The 24,292-nt window shown below is 33.3% G+C and overlaps 1 protein-coding gene across 3 annotated transcripts in view; it reads right to left on the minus strand.

The window, feature by feature from the left end:
* Positions 1-3,362: 3,362 nt before the first annotated feature.
* APC7 (anaphase-promoting complex subunit 7) overlaps positions 3,363-24,292 on the minus strand; it is a 109,965-nt gene continuing 89,035 nt past the window's right edge. For all 3 annotated transcript variants that reach the window (XM_085823730.1, XM_085823732.1, XM_085823731.1), the window contains exons 14-17: positions 20,909-21,021; positions 10,149-10,265; positions 8,160-8,268; positions 3,363-3,543 (exon numbers count right to left, since the gene is read on the minus strand). In XM_085823730.1, coding sequence (XP_085679856.1) covers positions 3,487-3,543; positions 8,160-8,268; positions 10,149-10,265; positions 20,909-21,021 — 396 coding nt within the window. In that variant the 3' untranslated portion in view covers positions 3,363-3,486. The remainder of the gene's footprint in view (positions 3,544-8,159; positions 8,269-10,148; positions 10,266-20,908; positions 21,022-24,292) is intronic.

Raw genomic sequence — 24,292 nt, forward strand, 5'->3', positions numbered from 1 at the left:
CCCTTTAATGACCGCATGCATGCCAGTTCTTTGGTAATTTCAAATTTCTCATCAAGATCTCTTATCAGCACTACTAGTTAAACAATGTCATTTAAATCAATGCTTTCATCAATAGCTCTAGTGCAGAATTTAAACTAACCCAGTCTTTAATACTAAATTTGATACCGTTCTTCGAAATAATAAGCTTATTGTCTGAAAAAATTTTTTTTCTTGTTCTGGACATAAAATATCTTTCTTCTCCTTGATCAGGATACATCTCATCTGAAATTTTCCCATTTCACTGCCTTTTCCCTTATATAACACATAAAATATAATAAAAATGAAATGAAAGCACATAAAGCGAAAACACCCATTAGTGAGAAAGAGGATAAGACTGCTGAACACCAGTAAAGCTTAACTGCTTTAAATTCTGTTCATTTTAGAACTTGCATCACAAATATTTTGTTGACTAAACATCAGATGTAAATACCCATCTACATTGTTATGTGTGTAGGGGTTGGTAATAGACTGAATGCGTAAGTCCAATAATAGGTTGATAAAATTTATTCTTATCAAGAGAAATATATCAGAACTCTTGAATTTACCTTAGAGATATTCCTACAAGTGTTTAGAATATCATGTAGTATAATCAGTAGTTATATCTCAAACTACTAAAACATTAAATAGATGCAATCAGATCATCACTGTTTACAAGTAATATTTATGTAAATGAGAATAATCAAAAACAGTCTGGGAGAAATCATTGAGCAGTCAAAAACTTTTAGTTCTTTTTGAGTGCTTGACGAGTTAACATCAACAATGAGCAATCCCAAAAAATTAGTTCTCTCCATGCATTCAACAAGAGTTAATATCAATGCGGGCAACATCATTTTGCAATACTGAATTTACCTGTCAAACTCTTTGCTCGATTTTCCTTTTGCTGAAGTGGCAACAATAGAGTTTCGAACAAAAATAAAACATTAGAGTTTGTTTAAAAAAAAAACCTTAAAAAGAGGCATACTGAAATTTTTGCCAATTATGAATTACAGAAAACTCAGAAACTTCTGACTGAATTGGATGATAGGAAACCATCTCAACTTCTCTGCGCAATACGCAATTTGCCGATGGAGCAGGTGCAGGATGAAGTTTTAAAAACCTTATGGATGCAATGACTACCACTTAATATACGGACTTTGAACAATTTAAGAAGCAAGTAAAGTGCAGTCTTATGGATGCAACTACTGCCACTTAATATGCAGAGCAAATTAAGTTTTATCTATAAGCAGCGATGATTTGTCCAACCTATCAACAATCACTCATATGATATGGTAATCAAATCCTAGTTCACCTCAGGCAGCTCACATTGTTCTCCACCATCTGATAACTATGTCACTCAAAATTTACAGAAACAGATATCAAATTTAGAACTGCAAGAATGAGTACACATAGAGATTCCAGTCCACCAAAACGAAGATACAGATTAGAATTCAAGAATCCTTACAAAAATAACAGTGGCACAAATAATTGTCATTTCCACCAACACTTTGGCAAGAGAGCTTACAAGTCCACAAGGCCATGGAAATATCATGTTCCAAAATAAGAAAATGAAATCCCTGGTGTTGTAAGTCCTCAAGATAATTAACATAGAAGATTCTTATAGTCGTAAACTAAATATTTTATTTCATACTAAGACACGTTTACTAACTTACAGTGCTTAGACATTATCACAAGTTACTCACTAAACATTTTGTCTATATTAAAACATGTCTGGTTATTATGAATACAAACAAAATAAAAACCCGATTCTAAAACCGATAACAATCGATATGCAACATCCTCTGTAAAAATTGTAATCTAACACAGACATTTTAGTCAATGTTTATAAAGGTAGATACTTATAAATTCAGACTTTTGGGTTGCTTTTACCTGTCATCCATTTCAAATACTTATTATTTTAGGACTTAAAGTAATTTTATAACTGTGTAATATCAAGTCTGAAGGATGCGGTCTTCAATCATAATGTCTGAGTAACGAATCCCCTCCTTTCCTTTGAGGCCCACCAGCAGCCAAGTGGTAAGTCACTGAACATTGGGAGTTTGGTCCGAGATTCAAATCCCACAAAAGGGAGGGCTGCATGGGCGTTTTCATGATTTTCCTCGTGTGTAATGTGTTTATAAGCCAGTTTCCCTTAGAAAGTTCTCCACAAAGGCATAACTTCCCTTACGCAGACAGGCCCTTGAGACATTGCCATAACCAAATAAACCAAACCAAACCATACCTTTCCTTTGAAAGTGCAATCTGGGTCCTGAGCTTCCAACTTTATTCTGAAGCGTTGAATCTGACAATGCAATCTACGAGGAAAATAATCATTGAAGAGGACAGATAATTTCTACATTTGCCAGTTCAATTGAGCTACTCATTTTTTCTCATCGCCTTCTGTAAATAGTTCCAACACTCTAGCTAAAAGCCTGTTAATTCTTTTTGAACTATCATATTCTACAAGCACACCTCCTTTTGAAATATTACCTCATGTCTTAAAAGTCGGATCTTACAAGCTCAGATAGATATTCTTTTTGGAATCTCTTTCGAAAACAATCTCGAACACTTTGCAAGTATCATATCCTTTTCTTCAAGGCACTTCCATCTATATTATCAAATCAAATGCATCACAATCAATAGAATTGGGGTTTCACATAGGAAATGTGTGGTAATGGTTCCTCTGGTTCCTCCAACAAATGATGTAATGGTCTCTTAGCGATTGTATTCTTACAATCGCATAAAACCATTGAAATTTCTTCATAATTTAGACTAGCTCTACAAAGAACTGTTTTCAATAATCTTTTATACTGCGTATCATACGCTCCCACCATCCAACGTACCGCAGTGCTCTTGGTAGGTTAAAATTTCCTTTTATCTTCTTTAGTTCACTCTTTTATTGAATGACATTCCAATCTATTGTTTTAAGTGTCTTGATGTGCCTACGAAGTTTGTTCCGTTATCAGCGTAGATGACTGAAACTCTACTTCTTCTAGCCATGAATCTTTGTAAAGGCAGAACAAAAGCTTCTGTGGTCAATGCAGTTATTAATTCTAAAGGAACTGCACGATATACAGCACATGTGCATAGGATGATCAGACCTTCGTCCCTCTCTGAAACAAAATAGGACTGGCTAGATTTGCACCTGGTACTTGAAAAGGGCTGTTCGGTAATTATCTTTCAGTTGAAAGGGGAACTGTTTGTGTAGCTATGGCTTCAGACGAATGTCCCCTACATGGAATGCAACCAGATGTAACCTCATGAATAATTCTCCTTCTAAGAGGTATCCAAAACCTAATAGTATTCCAGGCTTTTTAGAAATTAATCCACATTTAATATGCAATAAATTAAATTTCAAAATTTATTTTCAGATTTTATGCAAATAAAAGTGTTACTGCACTGAACAGACACAGACAGAAATATGTTTTTTCTTTCATTTATGCAATATTTACAAATATCATAAACTAGAAATTAAGCGTATTCAACATCAGACCAAACAGCTTCTACTTCACTTTCTTCAAGATCTCCCTAAAAAAGAAAATTATATAAAAATGGTCACAAATATATTACAATCACACATATATAGCAAAGAAATGAAATACAGTACAGAGTCCAAATTTCAGAATTATCTAATTCGGAACCATCTATGGTGATTCGGAGAAATTTTAAATAATTTCTTTTTTAAAAGAATTTTTTTCCCTTCCAATGTCTAGGACTAGAGAATATAATACTTGAAAAAAAAGTAGATTTGCCATGCATGTAATTTGCCTCTCGAGTAATTAATGTTCCTCTATGTCACTTACAAACACCTCCTGTCTACAGAATCACACCATGGCCAATGATAATGCAGTGACTGATGTTAGCCATGACTGCACTTTCAGCCCTTGAGAAGTTAGGGGGGCAGTTGCATAGCATTTTTCTGTCTGACCTAAATAAAGTCCCAAGACATAATAATCTGCAACAGGATGTCATTCATATCGGTTTTCTTTTGTTGCCATAGCAGTGAAGAAGGGAGAAAGAATTAAATTCCTAGGAGCCTAATTTCAGTTAATACTATAATAAATTGTGCTCTTCCCTTAACAGTTTGATATGAAGAAGTTTATTATTTTGTTCTGTCTACTGTTATAATCTTATCAAAATTACATTTTTAGTAAATGATAACACTTCTGTTTTATTTCATACTTAAAACTGCCTATAATTGACCAATGATATCAGAATTTTTTGTGCACTCAAGTACTGATATAAAATAGCTCTTTAGAAATTGATACTGAAGTAAGATCAGGGAAGCATCCTAAAAATGTTTTAATATAAACTTTGATGTGTGGGGCATTACAGGAGAAGAATGTCAGATGATATTTTTTAAAATGCTCGGCAAAATTTATAGGCAGCAACCAATTTCATTTATTTATGATTAATAATGTGAGATGCAAGCCTGTTAGTTTTTAGATGTGCCACGAAAAGCAAAATCTTCTAGTTAATGGAATATGAGAAGCAATGCTAAATGAAGATGATGGAACTGCAGTCTTACTCTGAGATGATAATACTTCAATCACCAATCAATTAACAAAACAGTGACTTTCTGTAGTACTGCTTTGAATACAGAAACTATCACATTCAACTTTGAGTCACATTTTAATTTTGCATGGTAATGATTCAGAAAAAAATGTTTCTTAAGGCAAATTACCACTTCAAGAAATAATAATAAAGAATTAATCCTTAATCCTTTATTAACATTTTCATAATAGACATATATATATATATATATATTTGGCAAAACAAGTATTCCTGATATACTGTTCTAATGAATTTAATACACAGAATAATACTACCTTCTATATTATCTTATTAATAATTTTATAAATTTTGAATAACAGCTTAGACATACATTGACCCCCCTCCAAAAATGGAAAATTTCTGCTCATAATAATGAAATTAAAAAAATTAATAACAACAAAACAAAAGAAAAATACAGCAATTATTTATGAATATTAAAAAAAAAAAAAAAAAAAAAACTAAAAGTGTTCAGATTTTAATGATCATTTAAGGGCTCTTTTAAAGTTTAATACGGTAGACATGGACCATGTGGAATAACAGAACATTTTATAGGATATTAGGATGAATATGCTTTACAAAAGTGTTATAAGATTTGTCTTAACTCATGCATCAGAGACTTGGGCATTGGCTTTATGTGATGAGGAAGCTCCAAGAATTTTTGAGCGAAAGACCTTATGTTGCATTCTTGGTGGGGTCCAAATGAGTGGATCATAGAGAAGATCTAATTTAGAACTCTATAAAATTAACATACAACCTGACATTTTAAAATTTGTCACATTATAGAGACTTAAAGGGGCAGGCCATCTGGCTAGAATTAATGAGGATCGCTGCTGCAAGAAAATTCTGGAAAAGCCCATGTGAAATAGACCTCAGGGCAGAACCCCACTAAGATGGATTGATTGTGTTGAAAAAGATCTTAATATTTTAAGGGTTGCCAAAAGTAGGGAAGCCTGGAGAAGGCTAGGGTTCACCCAAAGCTGTCAAGCCATTAAAGAAGAAAATGAATAAGCACTTAGACTACATATCTTGCCATTTTATCATCATCCAGGCATTAAATATTTAAAAAGAGAAAAAAATATGTAATGCAATTCCATAAAAATATTTATTTTTTAAAATTAGATATATTGTGAATTAAATGCCTTTTTATTTAAATCAATCAGATTAGAAAATAAATTTTAAAAAAATTCTCAAGAACCGCATCTACTTATTTTAAAACAGTTTAGTTTGTTAATTAATACCAGACAGATTAAATCTGAAAGAAAGGAAATTTGGAAAAACTTATGATCTTAAGTTTTTCCAAAAGGCAACAAACTTGAATGCTAAGTGAAACAATGCAAAATCGTGTTTCAGAATTAACTGCCTTTCTGAGCTAAAAAATATTAAAAAATTCACATATAACAAATGAATAGTTTAAAATGTCACCTGTATAGTGACCAGGCGTGAAAGAATAGTCACAATGTAGTCCATGCATGCCAATAAGAGGCAACTAAAATGAATACCCTGTCTTTAGGGGATATAATTGGGCACCTGGATTCCTGGGGTTTATAAATAACGGGCCCAGTCCTCCAAGTAGAGTTGGACATAGCATCAACACCCCTACCTAGTAAAATATTTATTGTTACGAAATTCAATGAAAAAAAAAATCCAATCAATTTATGGAATCAATTTCGTAAATGAAATAAGGATATGAAAACTAGTAGTTGGAATTTTCTGACTCTTTAAGGAACCAAGGCTTTGCATTGTTGTCAGCAGAGTTGGACATGTATAAAATTGATATTATTGCCATTCAAGAAATTAGATGGATTTGCAACAAAATTTTGAACACAAGGAATCATACTATTTTTTACAGCTGTTATCCTAAGAAACATATCAAGGGCACAGGTTTTATTGTCAGCAAAAGAATATGACGTCAGGTTTTGAATTTTAAGCAGTCACCTTGAGATTACATAAATTAGAACTTCAGGAAAATTTTAGCATCATATATTTTTGCCGCTACCAATGATCAATCATATCAAGCCGCTACCAATGATAAGCCTGATAAAGAAAAGGAAACTTTCCAAGATAATTTAGACAAAATATACTATAATTGCTCTTGATATGAAGTAAAGGCTATTATGGGGGATCTGGATGCTAAAGTGGGTAGAGAAAAGGAACTTAAAATTTATAACAGGAAGATTTAGTCTAGATGTCATGTTAACAAACATTATTTAATAGATTTTGCTACCACTTCATATATAATGATTATAGAAAGCACATCTTTCCCACATAAAAATATTTATAAGGAAACTTGGTATGCCCCATGTAGCACTTATGCTAATCAACTTGATACTAGGCATTATTCAGACTTGATGAATGTGAGAGTTTATCATGGAGCTAATATGGAATGTAGTCACTTTTTGAAAACAGCCAAAATCAGATCAAGAATCTCTAATGAAAGTATTTTAGAGTGCAGAGAATTTGACTGTAATAAGCTTAAGAATGATCAGTTTAGACATAAATAAAAAAAGTAGAAAAGTTGAATCTGATGAGTTGTATGGTACTGTGGGAAACAAATGGAAATTTAATTACGGGTAGTATCTGTACTACTGCAATTACCGAGATCGGCACAGTTGCTGACAAACATGCTAAAGATCCCAGATCCCTATCTTGAAACAGACTCCTATAAATTTGAACCTGTACAGAGTTTTGTCTATTTGGAATCTACTATTACTACTGATAATAGATTATTTCCTGAAGTCAGGCAGAGATATCTGGTAAATAATAAGGTTTTTCAGATCTGGATTTCTTTCAAAAAAAAAAAAAATTTTTTTTTGATTTACAAAATGCAGAGCTATTTTGACATATGCTTCTGAGACTAGGACAATGATAAATTATTGAACTTTGGAAAGAAAATGCCTTCAGTGTATTCTTTGTAGTATACATGAAAATAATATACACAGACAACTTAGTGTCTTAAATATATAAAAAACAGAACGAATGTGATGGCTTAAATGATCTGAATGTAAAAATGACAATGTTACAAAAAAAAAGTACTGCTTTCTAAACACACTGGAACCCAAAAGCATGGAAGACCACCAGTGAGATGGGCTGATTCGGTGGAGTTAGATTTTCTAACAGTTAATGACAGGATCTGGATAATCAAAGAGTCATCATAGAGAAATCTTCAAAGAAAGGCACTGGCCCACAATAGGCTGTCTGGCTACCTAGATTATGAGTTAATCCACTATGCCTTGATTTAAAAATAAATGTTTTGCTACAGTCTAGTATTCAAAAGAAGTGAAAACTTATGCATGTGCAAATTACCATAAAATAGAAGACATGTTTAAGAAAACTATCTGGACTTTAATATAAAAATATCTTTAACCTTTTCATAGACAATTTAATTTTTTTCAAGATCTATTTTGTAGAAAAGCTCAGTATGTTTAAAAAAATGTTTTGAAAATTCTACAAAAAAATCAATAAACTCTCTACCGAAGTTTTTTTTTTTTTTTCTTTTCCTGGGTGTGTGTGTGTGTGTAAAAATAAATAAATAAAATATACAAAACAATTCCCCTTTTTATTCCTTTCAAAAGAAACCATTGTTAACTTACTTCATTTTCAGAATCTGCAATATCATCTACTTCAAAACTTTCTGAAGATTCTGGATTCTGTTCTACCCTCTGACTTCCTTCAGCAGCTTTATGATTAGATGGGTCCATACTTAGGATATAAAAGAAATCATGTTAACAAAAACAGGTATCTTGAAACTATTATGACGTTTACTGCAATAAAATTTTTTTTTATATAATTTCTCTCAGAAGTATTTAAATTAACAGACAATATTAGCATGCAATTTAATATGGTGTTATCATGCAATAGCTTTATGCAAAAACAAATATTAAACAAACTGTTACATGAATTAAGATTATTAATAAAGAAAATATATAGAAACATAAACAAATTCATTCAAGTATAACATTAAAATTTCTCAAGATCTTACCATATTATTTTCAATCCAAATTATTACACACAGACAGTCAACGTAAGTGGTACCTAATGTTTAGGTAACCATCTACCAATGCTATCACACTCGCATTTATTCTTTCAAATGAAATGATATTTTTAATTTCTATAACTGGATCATAATTTTGAGAACCTAAATTTCGATTTAAAAGCTATTAAATTTCAAACTATTGTGCCAAAATAAATTTTTTAACATATAAAAAATAAATTTATGTTTTTTAACCCATGCTTAACCTTTAGCTACTGTGACTTAAATTGTTGCATAAATATTGTGAGCGGTCACTCAGACCGCTTCTGCTAAAAACAATATCTTATATTGTTTTATTTTTCTTATTTGAATAAATGTTGTTTAATTTCATATATTTAACATTTTCATTAAGATATAAAGCATTTTTTATACTTAAATCAGTTCATTAAAATAAAATATATACTATGATAATAATTCTTTCGCTTACATATCTGGATGGAAGAAGTAAATTTTAAAATTAAACTTTTTTATTTTACGTTAAAATTTGCGATAAGAATGCTTTAATAAGAATATAGAAAATTAATTTTTATTTTAAAAATTATAATTCGAGCTGCATTTTATACATATTTTTCTACTGCATTGTAGAGACACACTGCTTCTTTGGATGGTATATATTTGTAAGCTGTTTTCTTTTTTTTTTTTGCTCGATGGACAAATATTAGCACATTCTTTTTTTTTTTATCTAATTTGTTGTCTTTGATCGCAATGTTTCCTTCATCATCATTTATTCCAAAAACTCTTCTTATAGTAAGTTTGAGTTCTTTAGGTAAAGTAATTAAGTTATCCTCTGTTTTACATGAGACTGCACCAACTGAATTGCTAATGAAATCTTATCGTTTCATTTTCGGAGATAATGGGATAAGATTGAAATAATACAAATGCATTTATTGCACAAATATCCAAGTTTCTGAAGAATATTGTCATAGGCCAACTTCGACTGTGACTAGGAGTTCGAACACCCTTGTTGGGCTATTGAATAGACCATTTGAATTCTTTTTTTCCAATAAAAAAATCTCTTGTAGAAGGAAAACATGGATTTTCATTTTCATCGGCAGATATTTCTGAATTTGTGTCGTGGTTGCTCTCAATAATTTCATCATGGGAACTTTCATCAAAGAACTTCTAAATTAGACCAATTTCGAACTATTTATTCAATTTGGTCTTGGGTAAGGTATATAGAATGTTTCCTGCACGCATTTGAAGCCATTTCAAGAATATTTATAAAAAAACGAAATATGTAACAACGAAAAATGAACTTTATTGGCCGAAATTTGAATCGTATCTGCTGTAATCAGTCCCACAGACTGCTGAGGGGGGAACATTTTTTAAAAATAAAAGAAGAAATAGAGCTAGCCAAATGCAGGTATATGACCTCGGACAACTGGTTTAGGAATGTGCTAAGAATGGCAATACCCATTAATTATTCTAAGGGGTGGAAGCATTTAATGGAAAATGTCATGCGGTCTGAGAGACCACTCACAGCAGTTAAAGGTTACGTATACTATTTCTGTGATACTATTTTTAATAAATGAAACTAAATCACACTTACTTCAAAGCTATGCTAAAGTGATGCAAAGCTTTCTCATGCTCATTTGTTCGAGCTAGAAAATCTCCAAGCATTTGATGCAATCTACAAGATGTCTGTTGTTCCATTTGCTTTTTGAGACTTAAAAATAATAATAATAATTAATACACAATAACAAAATTAAAATTCTTTTCCAGAAATTATTTAGAAAATATATTTCAAAATATTTTCAGTCAAATACAAACATTCATCATTTAAAATGATTTTATCTTGAACAATTTTTAAATTCAGTACTAAATATGCTGCTGGAAAACATTGAGAGAACTGGATTATTTACATTGTGTCAAAGCCTATGGAAATCATTTTACTAAGGAGGAAGAATGCCTCATGGAAGACTTGTTATAGGAAAGTACCGAAGGAGATAAAATTTAAGCTATATATATATACATGTGTGTGTGTGTGTGTGTGTGTGTAATATATTCAGGAGCAATGATCAGGAAATTGGAGGAGGAATGTTCATTAAATCTTCAGTTTTAATTTCAGAAACATGTTGCGGTTACACACATGTTGGCACTTTAAATTTGCCTGTTCCAAAAGGCTTACATTTTTGAAAACTTTGTAGCAAAAAGAAGAAGCAGACAGACTGCAGTCTAGCTAGGCCAAAGCGTGGAAAGTAAGTGTGTGATGTTCAGGACGAAATCTCAAGTCAGACTGAGTTAGTTTTGGTTTTCAAAGCATTTTGATTGGATAGTTAATATTGCTCTAAAATTACTATTGGCTGGTTGAGTTTAAGTTCCATTTGCATTATCATAATTACGTAAGAATCATATGACACAGAACAGTCTTGAAATGACACAGTGCAGAGAGGGGTTACTATTTTTAGAATTAAGAAGGGAAATTAACGTTGCTAATTTAATCTTTTATAAATTTTTTATTTTTCTTATATATATTGTTACTGTGAAAGGGGAAATGCAGAGAATGTAAACATTCGGGGGTAATGCTGCCCCCATCCATCCATGATAATCCGTCACACGTGTCCCCTGGGTGGTGCTAATGGGTAACTGCCACAAAGTCCTGTGGCATACTGAGGTTTAGTGGGATGAAGTTTGGTCTGATGATGAATAATCTTATGACGACCCAACGAACCACTCCTCCCTGGAAAAACTGGCACTCGGGGAGAGGATGTGAAATTCCGAGGACCTTTCATCTGGAGAGGAGGGGTCTTCGAGGAAGAAGCCATGTAAAGGATACAGAAGAAAAACTGAGTTTTGCGTCTCAGGCCGCCAGATAGTATAGAAACCTGGGGCAGCCTAACCAGCATGTCCTGGCTGCTCTATCAGCTGGTGTATAATATCGCCTGCCTCATAGTTCCAGGTGGTACCTGGGCGGGGTTCTGTATGGCAGAGCGGGGGGTCTTCCGAGGTCACTACTGGCTACTGAATATGAGGCTAGCCCCACCCAACTGGATCTTAGAAAATCGGAAGGAATTTTTCTCCCCCTTTCTTTAATCAATTACCAAGATGGATATAAAAAAAAACAGAATCAGACAAAAACACATCCTCTAAAACCCCCCACTTTAACCAGTGTAGCTCCTTCTGATGGAGTGAATGTACCTTTGGGTGCGGACACTCTTCTCTTTAGGACTACAGAAACCAGAACCGCTGGCGGAAGGGTGAATGTGTCTTCAGGCACGGACGCCTTGAACTCAGTAGGGATGGATTCTGACTCCAGCTGCGTCAGATGTACAAGCGGATAACCAGTCACCAATGACGGAGGTTGTAAATAAAAGAAGAGAAAAGAGACAATGCCAGAAGAAGTGGAAACGGCTAGAGAGGGCCGTGGAAGGGATCTCAATCACCAGGGAGAAGGGAGCGACAGAGAAAACAGCTAAAGCTGGGACCTCTGGAGTGACCTCCAAACTGGGGAAAGAGAGTCATCCAAGCAATGAAGATTCTCGTAAGAGAGGAGGTTTTGCTGGTGACACCCTGGAAATGGCCCTCAAGAAACGATAGCTTTATAGTCAAGCTGTGAGGAAGGCAATAACTCTGCAGATCATCTGCAAGGATGACTCCAGAGACATAACGTCGGCAGATACGGACTTTATCACTTCTGTGACTGATGACCGAATTATCGACGGCTTTATCACCACCTGTAGGGTTCATAAAACAGTCCAGCAGCCGAATGGACTCAACATTATGTGTGAGGACCAGGAGACTGTGGATGTGATAAAGACCCTAATCAATGATCTACCTGGCCCTGAAGAAACCTCCCCCCGGCTATCACGCCATGGCCCCCAGGGGACAGACCTTCCTGAAGAGGTTTTTCGCTTGGTTTCCTGGTAACAGGTCACCAAAAGATAACGTCAAGCTCCTTGAAGCCTGCAACAAGAGCCTGAATGTTCAGAATATCACTATCAAGACAGTCATCCCTGGAGACGGAGGTAACACACTTGGGAGTAAATCTTGAGCTCGTGGATTACCTGGAGGCCCAGAACTTCAAGCTTTTCTGTGGCACCTGGGGCTCTGTACAGCTGAGGGAGCTGAGGCAACAGGGAAAGTCAATTCCTCCACCCAAGGATCCTCCAAGGAAACAGCTGATGGAAGAAGGGAAGACCAGAAAGGAGTCAGAACCAGAGCCTTCTTTGGAGGCTCAGGGGAAGACATCTGATTAGGTCTTCCCTGTCATGACTTCAAGGGAAGTCGTGGGCTAAGGAGGCGGCTTTTAACTAAGTCTCTCCTAAAATCCTTCAGGGTTAGTTCTTAACTCTCATTTAACCAGTCTTAATGGTTAAGGTTAGTCAACTAAACCTGCAACATAGCAGAGCAGCTTCATAAAATTTAGCTGCTCAATTAGGTAAACAAGGCACTTTTGTTCCCTTAATTCAAGAACCTTGCTTCTATGAGGGTAAAATCTTTGGTGGGCCCATGAACGCACACTTCTTTTCGTCAGAAGGACCTAATAAAAGATCTAGAACTAGCATTTACATTTTTAAAAATATAAACTCTGTGAAATTATCTCAATGCACATCAGAGGATGTGATTGCTATTATAACCAAGGACATAAACAGTTCACTAGGAGGAAACATTTATTTCTGCTTGGTTTAAATAGCTTATGACCTCAACACTCCACAAGAATTTATAGATCTTGTAAGTTTCTGTGAAATCAACAATATTCCTATGATTATTGGTGGTGATGTTAACGCTCACCACCTATCATGAGGCAGTTCTGATACCAATCCTAGAGGAGAAAAACTCATGTAACTTATAATGAACACCAACCTAACTTGGGTAAACAGGGAAAATCACCCCACATTTGTCAAAAGAAAAGAAGAGGTCATTGACCTCACACTTAACTTCAACTGATATCTATAATCTTATTGAGAACTGGCATTTAAGTGACAATCCCTCACTTTCAGACCATCACCTTATACAATTTCATATTAGATGAAATTCCAGCTAAATTTTCAGAAACATTAAAAACACAAATTGGGACCTTTATAAGGACTTCCTGCTTCCTGGTTATATGTCATTAACCTTCAGGCTGTAAGACAATAATTGTTCAGTCATAAAGCTTGATATCCAAGCAAACCACTTGACAAATATCATTATTGAATCCTATCATGCATCATGCCCTCTCAAACAAAAGATGTACTCTTCTAGCAAGAGAGTCTTGTGGACCAATGAACTTGAAAGCCTCCACCTAGAGGTTCAGAGGGCTCACAGGAAAGCAGTCAGAAATAAATCTGAAGTTAGCTGGTCTAACTGTAAAATCCTACAAAGGAAATTTAAAAGTAAAATCAGGAAAACCAAATCCAACTCGTGGAGATCCTTCTGCTCAGATAGTCATTCCTACCATGAAACCTCCAGAGTACATAAGATTCTTAAGAGGTCTCAGGAATCTCAACTCTCATCAGTTATGCGACCAGATGGCAGTTATACTATAAACCCTCTGGATACACTATCGACCATGCTGAATTTTCACCTGGGGGACACAAGTGTCACCTCTGACCCCCATGAAAACTTCATAGAAAGTTAGATTCGGATTTTGCAAAAACAATAGTGAACTTCAAAAAGGCTAAAGCGGCCCTGGATGTATTTCTTCCCTTTAAATGTCCAGGGAACGATGGCATTAACCCAATTCTGCTTTAGAAAGGCTGGGACATTTTTGGCCACATTCTTGTGGACATATGCAAATCCAGCTTGGTTTTAGGATATGTTCCTAAGGTATGGAGAACTTCACGAGGTGTGTTTCTTCCCAAACCAGGGAAAGATACATATGAGAAACCAAACTCATTTAGAATGATCACGCTAACATCCTTCCAGCTTAAGCTGTTGGAACGATTGATTTTCTAGCATCTCCAGTCAGATAATAATCTGAACCCTATTTTTGACTTAGAGCAATACGGTTTTAGACCTGGCTTCTACAATGAGTCGGCCTTACACCAACTGGTGTGGAGAATAAAAATGATTATATACGGACAGTTTGTCATTGGGATTCTACTGGATATTGTAGGAGCCTTTGATAACAACGGCTTCAAGGAAATACATAAAGCCCTCATTGGAAGTCATATTTACCCTATGATAACTAGATGGGTGATCTTTATGATTAAAAACAGGAATATCTATGTTAGTCTCACTGACTGTGAAGTAAAGAGAGATATTACTAAAGGGTGTCTGCAGGGTGGTATTCTTTATCTGTTCCTGTGGAACCTGGTATTCAACTCACTCTTAGTACTTCTATGGAAGGAGCCCAGCCCGTCACGCAGATGACCTTACTGTGTTACTTCACTGATGTTACGCAGATGACCTTACTGTGTTACTTCAGGGTTTCAATATTGAAACGCTACACAATCAAGCTCAGCAAATCTTGAATAAAGTATCCCACTTTGGTAACACAAATAGCCCATCTTTTTCTGCTGAAAAATCAGAGGTCATAGTTTTCATGGGGAACAGGAAATGGAAATTGGCAGATTTGTATCTGGGTAACCAGATTAGCAGACATAAGGAATGTGTTAAATACCTAGGATGTTACCTGGACAGTAAACTCACATGAATCACCCATATAAAAGAAAAGGAACAAACCGCCACAAATGTACTAATACTTTGCAGGCGAATCGTTGGCAAACAATGGGGCCTTAACTCAAAATCTACTCTATGGATTTATACTGCCATAGTCTGGCTAATGCTTTCTTACAGATGCATGGTTTGGATCAATGCTATCAACAAACGCACATATGTAAACATTTTGCAGAAGATGCAAAGACTTGCTTGCCTATGCATTAGTGGGGCTTTAAGCAGTACCCCTACTGCTGCATTAGAATTTTTACTACAAATTCCAACTTGTAGTAAAAATTCTTGAGTGGAGAAGCAATTAAAGTCATGTACAGGTTGAATAAAAATGGCACACAGTGCCAAAGGTCAGGTTTTGGTCATAAAAGCCACCTGAAAAGCCACATTGACATATGCCTGGACTTGGGCAATGAGATCCCTACAATCTATATGACCCGTGATGCAATTACTAAAACAATAGTTCCAGATAAACTATTCTCAACTTATATACCAAAAAGGAATGAAATAGAATATCTAATTGACCTAATCCCAACAGGATCAAATGAATGCTACATAGATGGATCAAAATCCAACTTCACTAGAGCTGGAGCTATTATAAGAACCAAAGGATCTGGAGAAGATTTCATTAATACCTGGGTAAACTAACAACTGTTTTCCAAGCCGAGGTTCTGGTGATCAATATGGTCACCAGGGAGCTCATAGCTAAAAGTACGGTTGACAAGAATATATATATTCTCTTTGACAGCCAATCGGCCATCCTTACCCTGGCTAATCATGTCAAGTTACAAAAGTGTGTTTTGAACTATATTCAAGATCTCAATTCTCTGGCTCAGGCCCATAACTCTAGTGTAGTTTGGGTCCCAGGTCATTGTGATTTTGCTGGAAATGAACTAGCCGATAAAGTAGCTAAAGATGCTTCGCAACTACCCATATCTGGCCCAGAACCACTTTACCCAGTTTTATATCAAACTTAAAAAAAAAAAAAAAAAAAAAAAAAGTACGAAACTGGATAAAGAACAAACATGATGATATATGGTCTAAACTACCAGACTGTGCTCGTTCTAAATTGGTATTCGATGCACTCAACTTATCAGGTAAACTCATACACCTCAGTAAAACTAATTTACACCAGGTAATTCAAATTGTTACCGGACATGCTTATCTGGCCAAGCATCTCAAAAAATGTGGTCTTTTCGAATCTCACTGCCCGGCTTGTGGAGAAGAACAGGAAACACCTATTTACTTCCTGGGATGATGCCCGGTGTTTTCTATTCCTAGAAACAAATTCCTTGGGTTTCTCTACATCAGCTTCAATCAGGCCCTTCTATACAAAGGGCTGTCTGGCATAATAGGGTTCCTAATGTATACTTCACCTACAGGTAAGGTGAATTTGAAACCACAAGAAACAAACAACAAGATACCCTGTGAGGCCCCCCCCCCTTTTTTTAAAAAAAAAAGAAGCTATGCAGGGAATTCCCTCTCATGGCTGTATTTTGGAATATAAATACAGATATCAAATCTATAATATACACCACCTGGCTTAAGGAAGTACCTCTGTCCCTCCTCATTTAATTTATTTTTCAGACTCACCATCTTACACTTGTTTGGTCAAGAGTTTGCGTTTGGTGGTTTGGGAGGGATTGAATCGGCTCTTCATCCAATTGGGATGTTTTAACAATTTAACTGACCCCCTGAATTTAGAGATGGGATCTTTTACTAATACTATATACTTGGTGGTAGTTTGGGATATTATCTACTTATTTACTACTTACCTTACACGAAAATAACCATTTGAAATCTGTGTTTTAAATGTTCAAATGGCGGAAGAGTAATGGCCGACATTGCCTAAACTCTTTTCCTTCAAAGAAGGAAGTGCCACCATTGTTATGATATGTTATGTCAACATTTACCAAGTTGCTTGGTGCATGTCCGAAATATTTGCTAAATATCCTTATTTCTCACTTACATTTGAAAATTTCGACATTTGCTATGCACTGATGTTGAATGTTGAATAAAAATATTTTAGTTTTATGTTTATAAATCATACTTTAGTATTAAAACATATTATGACATACATCAAAATAGGAAAACGCTTAAGTAAGAGCATATGTAAATAAATTGTTGAATGTAAAATGAACAGTATATTCTGAATGAGAAAAGAACACCAATAAGAAACTTACTTAATTACATGATTGAGGTTATACAGTCTTATTTATTGCAACAAAAACCAATGAGGGTCAAAATGTACAAGAATATAACCAAATATTAAGTTTCTCACTGACCTATAATTTCGGTCTTTCATGGTAAAATACATATAAAACTCTACTCCATAAAAATTATATTAATAAAACAATTAAAATTATACATGATGTAGCTAAAAAGAATATGGTTAATCCCTTTAATGATTTTCAAAGTTTTTTCTGGTCAGATATTAAAAAAAAATTTTTTTAGACTCATTAATCAGACATCAGAAAATGAATTACATAACAGATTTGAAATCAATATAAATACTGACTGTTTGGTAGACTTCTGGAACATGTCAAAAAATATTTATCTAAGCAACACAAAGTGGCCATTCACTATCTATCAGTATTTATAAATACAGTTGATACCATAGTTAATGCTTTCCTAAATTAAAAAAAAAGGGGGACTGGGAGGCAGGCAGGATTCAGACATTGTTATTAATTAAAATATGTAAGCATAAAAATCTAATGCAGCAAAGTGCCTTTCACTTAAAGAAAATCTTGATACCATGCAACAGCATTCTTAACAATGCCCAATCAGACTGATTTTTAATGCAAGTATAAATTTTTAAATATTTCTGTGCAATATATAATGCAATGCTGCTTCAGTTACTTATTAATTACTTGCATTGCCATTTTGCATCCAGCAGAATGGACTTTTGTGTGTGGGAGATCAATGCAAATCCTAAATTTCCAGATTTTCCCACAAATTTTGCCTTTTTTCCTCCATAATAAAATTACTGCTCTAATGACCAAGCACTGCTACAATAAAAAAAAGTACAGAGTAGGTTGATAAGTAGAAAAATGTAAAAAGTTACTTAGCTTCAATATGAAAAACATCATTTGTGGGTTTAAATATATTGCACTTATTTAAATTAAACACACATATAACAAAACATTTGTTTTGATAGAAACAGCTAATGAAATGAGAGTTATTCTATTGGATGAATTCAACAAATTATGAAAAAATTCCATTAATTTAAAAACAGAAAAAAATATACTGCTAATAAAAAAGAAAATAAGAAGACATTAATTTTTAAATATCAGAACAGTGAATTTATTTTCTTTCATATAAAAATATTTGGAAATTTAACTACACACACACACACAAAAAAAAAAAAAAAAAAAAAAAAAAAGTTTGAACATGAGAAAATTTATGTGATGTATTCAAGAGGGACAGAATTATACTTCATGGATTATCAGTGGGAAGCGATTTAAACAACATGCTATATAAAATTTTTATAAAAATTCCAAATCTAAGAATGCTTCTTGGATAGGTATTAGCTTGTAAAATTGATAAGCTATAATAAAAGAAAACTCTTAATAATTCAAAATCAAGACTTGTTATTAGCAGTCAACTTTGTGATTTACAAGTGAAATTTTCAGGAAATTACATAAATGCTTTGAACAAGATTTTAAATTTCAAATAATAAATCACAGATGTTATTAAAACTACTTTTTCAATTAACAGTGAGAAAAATGTAAGTGATAAGCAGCAGAATTTTCAGAAATTTTTTTAATTAACTGAGCTGTATGTGATACGTTTAATTATTTTTAAGGTTTCAGATTATACTTGGGCAGCAAACTATAAAAAATGTTTCATATTTTGAGTTAATATTTGAATTACTGGAATTGAAATGCTATATACTGCAAAACACTGGGACGCAAGGATGAAATATGTATGATCAAATGCTCATTCTAATGAAGTGAGCATAAAGTAACATTTGTCTCTCAAATGAAAATGCTTAATTAATATAAATTTTCATGTTTAACACTCAAACATGAAATTAACTTTCAAAAACTATATACACTTTTAATAACATTATTCATATTAAATTTCTCAGGGTATTTCTGACAGATACTTTGATTTTACGTCCAACCTAAGCTTCTGGGGAGGTGGTTGATGTGGCCTCATTGAATAAAAAAAAAAAAAAAAAAAAAAAAGAAAGAAACAATGAGAGCATGCTTTATTAATTTGAAATAAGAACTGGTTGGATAATTTTCAGTGGCTATGGATATAACTACTTATTCTAATGGATCAAACATGTACCTTTAAGATCAGAGAGAATGATAGACTTCAAAATTAAACTGAAACTACAGCAGTGTCTTATTGAAAGCGAGAAATTAATTTAACCCAGTACTTAGTTTGGGCAGAATCGGATAAACATAAAAAGATAAGTAGCACCAACTGCCCATTTTATCAAAAGACTTTCAGAATAGTTATTTAGATTTTCAATAAATTCCAATGCATTTGAATATACCAGATAGTCTATTTTCAATGAACATCAATGTTACTGTCAGCTTGCAAATGTAATTTAGAGAAAATATGCAACCTTTGCTTTAGCATAGTTTAAAAGAAAGCTGCTTTAGCATAGTTTTCTTAAACTAAATTTACAATATCTAGCAAAACATGATACATCTGTATAATTTTAGTGGCTTGACTAAGAATAGATTTCAGCACTACTGATTAACAGAAACACCGAGAAACAAATATTTAGTTGAATTATTTTTAACCAGTTAACTGTGATTGCCGAGTATACTCGTCATGGAGAAGCGGCACGATTTTGTGTATTGATGAGTATATTTGTCATGCGTATAATGAAATGGAAAGATACGAGGGAGGTTTATTTATTAAATACTGTACATAATGACTACATAATAGAAAAAGAGAAAAGAAAAATAATAACAAAGAAATTAGAGCTAGTGAGTGATTATAATAAAAAAATGGGTGGAGTAGATATGAGCGATGAAATTATCATAGCATACTCCACAGCAAGAAAACGACTCAAAAAGTACTACAAAAAGATATTTCTCAATTTCTTAGACATTATGTGTCTGAATGCATTCATATTATATAAAAAAATAATGGAACATTATCGCGTATCATTTTGCTCAAATTTATTGAAGACACTTTTGTGATGTATCCAATTGAAAGAAATAAATCAACACAAACTCAGCCATTTAGACCTAATGTAAGCCAATTAGGCGGGAATCATGTTCCGGATTATACACCCGGAACATCGAATAAAAACAACCCTATGCAAAGGTGTTCACATTGCTACAAACGTAAGATCAGGAAGGAATCGAGGTACTGGTGTTCGCTTTGCTAAGTCCCATTGTGTATAGTACCCTGTTTCGCTGAATATCACTCCATAGCAGGAATTTAAATTCTTACTATTATATGAATAATATTTAATTTAATTTATTGCATTTAGTTTAATGTGTACGTAATATATGCTTATGCTAACTAAATAAGTAAATATTAGTAATAAAATTTTCAATTTTATAAAATAAACCCATCTTTTTCATCAAATATCTTACCAGCGCAACTTACTCTGTGATTGACGAATATACTCATCATGGCTCAATTCTGGCGACACAAAATGGTGCGCACTCTTAAACGAGAGTGCCACAGTTAACTGGTTAAAGTACAATTTCTTCCAAACACAAAGAAAAATTACAATTGACTTACAGCTCAATTCCTTTCTCATATAATCTCTCTTGCTCATATATGGCTGCCAGCAAATACACTGCATTGAGATATGTTGGGTCTTGTTTCAGAGCTTTTTCTAGCAGTGATTTAGCCTACAATAATTTGGAAACATTAATTTGAAGCTCATACAGATCAGTAAGAGAGAAAGTTTTTTTCCCTCACTCCTAATGCAAAATGAATGATGTTAACAAGTGAAATAACATACTATGCAAAGGCATCACATTTGTGAGTCAATTGCACTACTTTTGGGAGAATTCAAAATTTCCTGTAAAGTTTGCTAAGCAGTGTAAATATCAGTGGTCACAGACAACTTACAAATACAAATTTATGGCAGAATTGAAAGATATACAATTTCCCACAGTTCCAGTTCTTTTATGTCACAAATAATACTTCTATTCGAGTCCACAATTCTTCAAAACAAATAAATAATTCCTGTTGAGCAGTTATTATTTACTCATTAAGCAACAGTATTAAAAGTTTAATATAATTTTGACCAATAATAAGTATTATAAATAAAATTTAGATCATTTTATTTGAACTAAATTTCATTGAGACTCCTTTTGTTTGCTAGAAATGCACTGGAAAGAATGAACAGTAAGTAATATAATTACTAAAACATTTCTTTTAACAAACAATTAACTTATGCTGATCTCATATACAGCAACTAAGATCTTTTGGAAAAGCCTTTTAAAAATGATACCTATTGGGGGAAAATTGTAATAAACATTGCTGACCAACTTTCTTGTAATTCCGCATCTCAAATGCTTTACGCATATTTCACATATATAGCTTTTAGTTTTTATTGTTATCAAAGCTATTTATTTAAGCAGACATCTACTGCAGGTGGAATAATAAAGACAAAGTATTTTGTAACTATGAAAAATTAGCAAATGAGTAATTTTTACAAATGTATTTTTATTTACTGTTGGAACATTATATCCTATTTGTCCTTAAATGCAATTATGGCAATAAAAATAATTCTGGAATTAATTTGACAACTGTTAGATATGAAAAACTAAATATAGAAAAAATAAACTAACTCTTATATTGCAAAAATAAATTATCCCGAGATATGGTGGGTCTAGTTTCAAAGCTTTTTCTAGCAGTGATTTAGCATACAATATTCAGAAAGCATTAATTTAAAGCTCACATATATAATTAAACAAAAGAACAGAAAGTTTTCTTTCCTTACTACTAATACTAGGTGAATGATATAAACAAGTGAAATTACATACTATGCAAAGGCATAACATATCACAGACATCAACAAACTATAATTTTTACATATACGTAACCTATTTATATTTAGCAAATAAGCTTTGTTTTATTAAACTTACTCCAACTGCAGAGAACAACGCAAACTAACTGTGGCAATTTATCAGACATATATCAGATCTTTTATCTGAAAGACTATATTAAGACAACAGGGAGTACACAATTGTAGCTTTCAAAATAATAATCAATTTAATACTAATACCTAAAATGCATACAGGTTCTTGGAAAATAGCAGTTAAGAAAAAGGACAGTTATAAACAAAAATAAAATTTTCAAATCATTCTGTGTCAAACGTTTTTAGAAGTTCTAGTTCAAATAGTTTTATTTTAAGTGAAAACCTTATATTTCAAATATGTAATAGAATATATGTGCAAAGATTAAAGAATGAAAATATTAAAACATCCTGCACATAAATTATAACAATTGCACAGAATGTTTAACTTCAGTATAATTAAATAAACATTTCAAAATTTTTATAAATAAAAACTTAATACTATAACAAATTAAGTAACAAAATATGCGAGGTGTGTTTTTTAAGCAATTACCATTTAGATAAAAAACATAAGTTCAGTTTTTTTAACAATTTTATTTCTTACATGAAAGCCTGTATCTTAATCTATTATTCAATATAATTATCACAAATATTAAGGCACCTATCATATCATACAAACAGATTTAGAATTCCACCGTCACAGAAATCTGCCACCTGATTTGTCAGCCACTGCAGGTTGACATTTTGACATTATAATTATCTTATAATTGTCTTAGTGCTCAGCCCCTAGATACATTTTCAAGTGAAGGAACAGGTGGATGTCACTGAGCACTAGATTAGGGCTATAGAGGATGATAAGTTGTTCCATATAATGCAATGAGATCTTGGGTTCCATGAGCCATGTATGGATGAACATTGCCATAAAGCAAACCAATCCCCTTGCTAAGCATGCCACACCTTTAGTTTTAGATTCCACAATACAGTTTAGTTAACACTTTTGAGATGGTGTGCCTTTATTCAAGACGTTCCCTTGGGACAGATGGGAGTCAAAAGGAATCATTCCACAGGAGAGGGATTTGCATTGCTAGGTTGGGGGAGGAGAATCACACAGTTTAAGTCCTAAAGCCACAATTTTCGGTACCATTTTAGATTATTACTCAAGCTATCATATATGTTAAAATCAGCATTTAATAATCTTTTGTCTTTACTTGACATGAAAATATAGAAAAAATTGCTTACTTTGAGAAATAATTTTTGAAACTGCTATTCATATTATTCCAAAGTTTTAATTGACAAAATATATTAATAAACTTTAAAATGCATAAAAAATACAAGAAAGTCTATTTACAAGAAGTAAAAAAAATCTTTCACAAGAAGTGGAAGGCAAGAACTTAGTGAGCTGTCTCTGACAAAATGTCCGCATCAGAATCATTAGAAATATCGCTATCTAACTAGGCTTCATAGAAAATGAATGATCATTTGTCTCTTTGTTACTAACTGGTTCATTTGCCATGTGAGTATAACCTTCCTCTGATTAAGTAATGTTTGCTCACCAAAATAAACTACAGTCAAGGTTTTCCAAAATAAAAAGGCAAGTACATGAAATATCAACGATAAAAGCCATGCAAATTGTAACAGAACCCCACACAGTAACTCTAGAAGACCATACATAATAGCCCCCTCCCCTTGCAAAAGAAAAAAAAAAAATCAAAGAGATATCGTAAATGTGAATATTTATATCAAGTGACAAATTAAAGAGTCGAGCTCTTTACATTATGCTGTCCTCTTCCCTTGCAACAGCTGACAGCAAAGTTAGGCAGAATGTGATCAAAATGGAAGTCAAGATCGTAAAACTATTTTCAGTTCAAAAGTAACGGACACAGAACATCATCTAGTGGTCTTTAAAGAATGGTTTAGTTTAAAATGCACATATGCATCACCTGTCTTTTAAGCTCAATCTCCAGTGATGCATGGGTGGGATATCCAATTGTGAAAGACATTCATAGGGAATGCATATATGGGATATCCAGAAAGGGTTAACGCTTCACAATATTTCAGAATTTATTGTGTCACCTCGAGGGAAAGAATTCATATGC

This window comes from Stegodyphus dumicola, chromosome 9 (assembly GCF_044657685.1).
Source record: "Stegodyphus dumicola isolate Sdum_Otavi_A_Nest chromosome 9, ASM4465768v1".
Lineage (NCBI taxonomy): Eukaryota > Metazoa > Arthropoda > Arachnida > Araneae > Eresidae > Stegodyphus > Stegodyphus dumicola.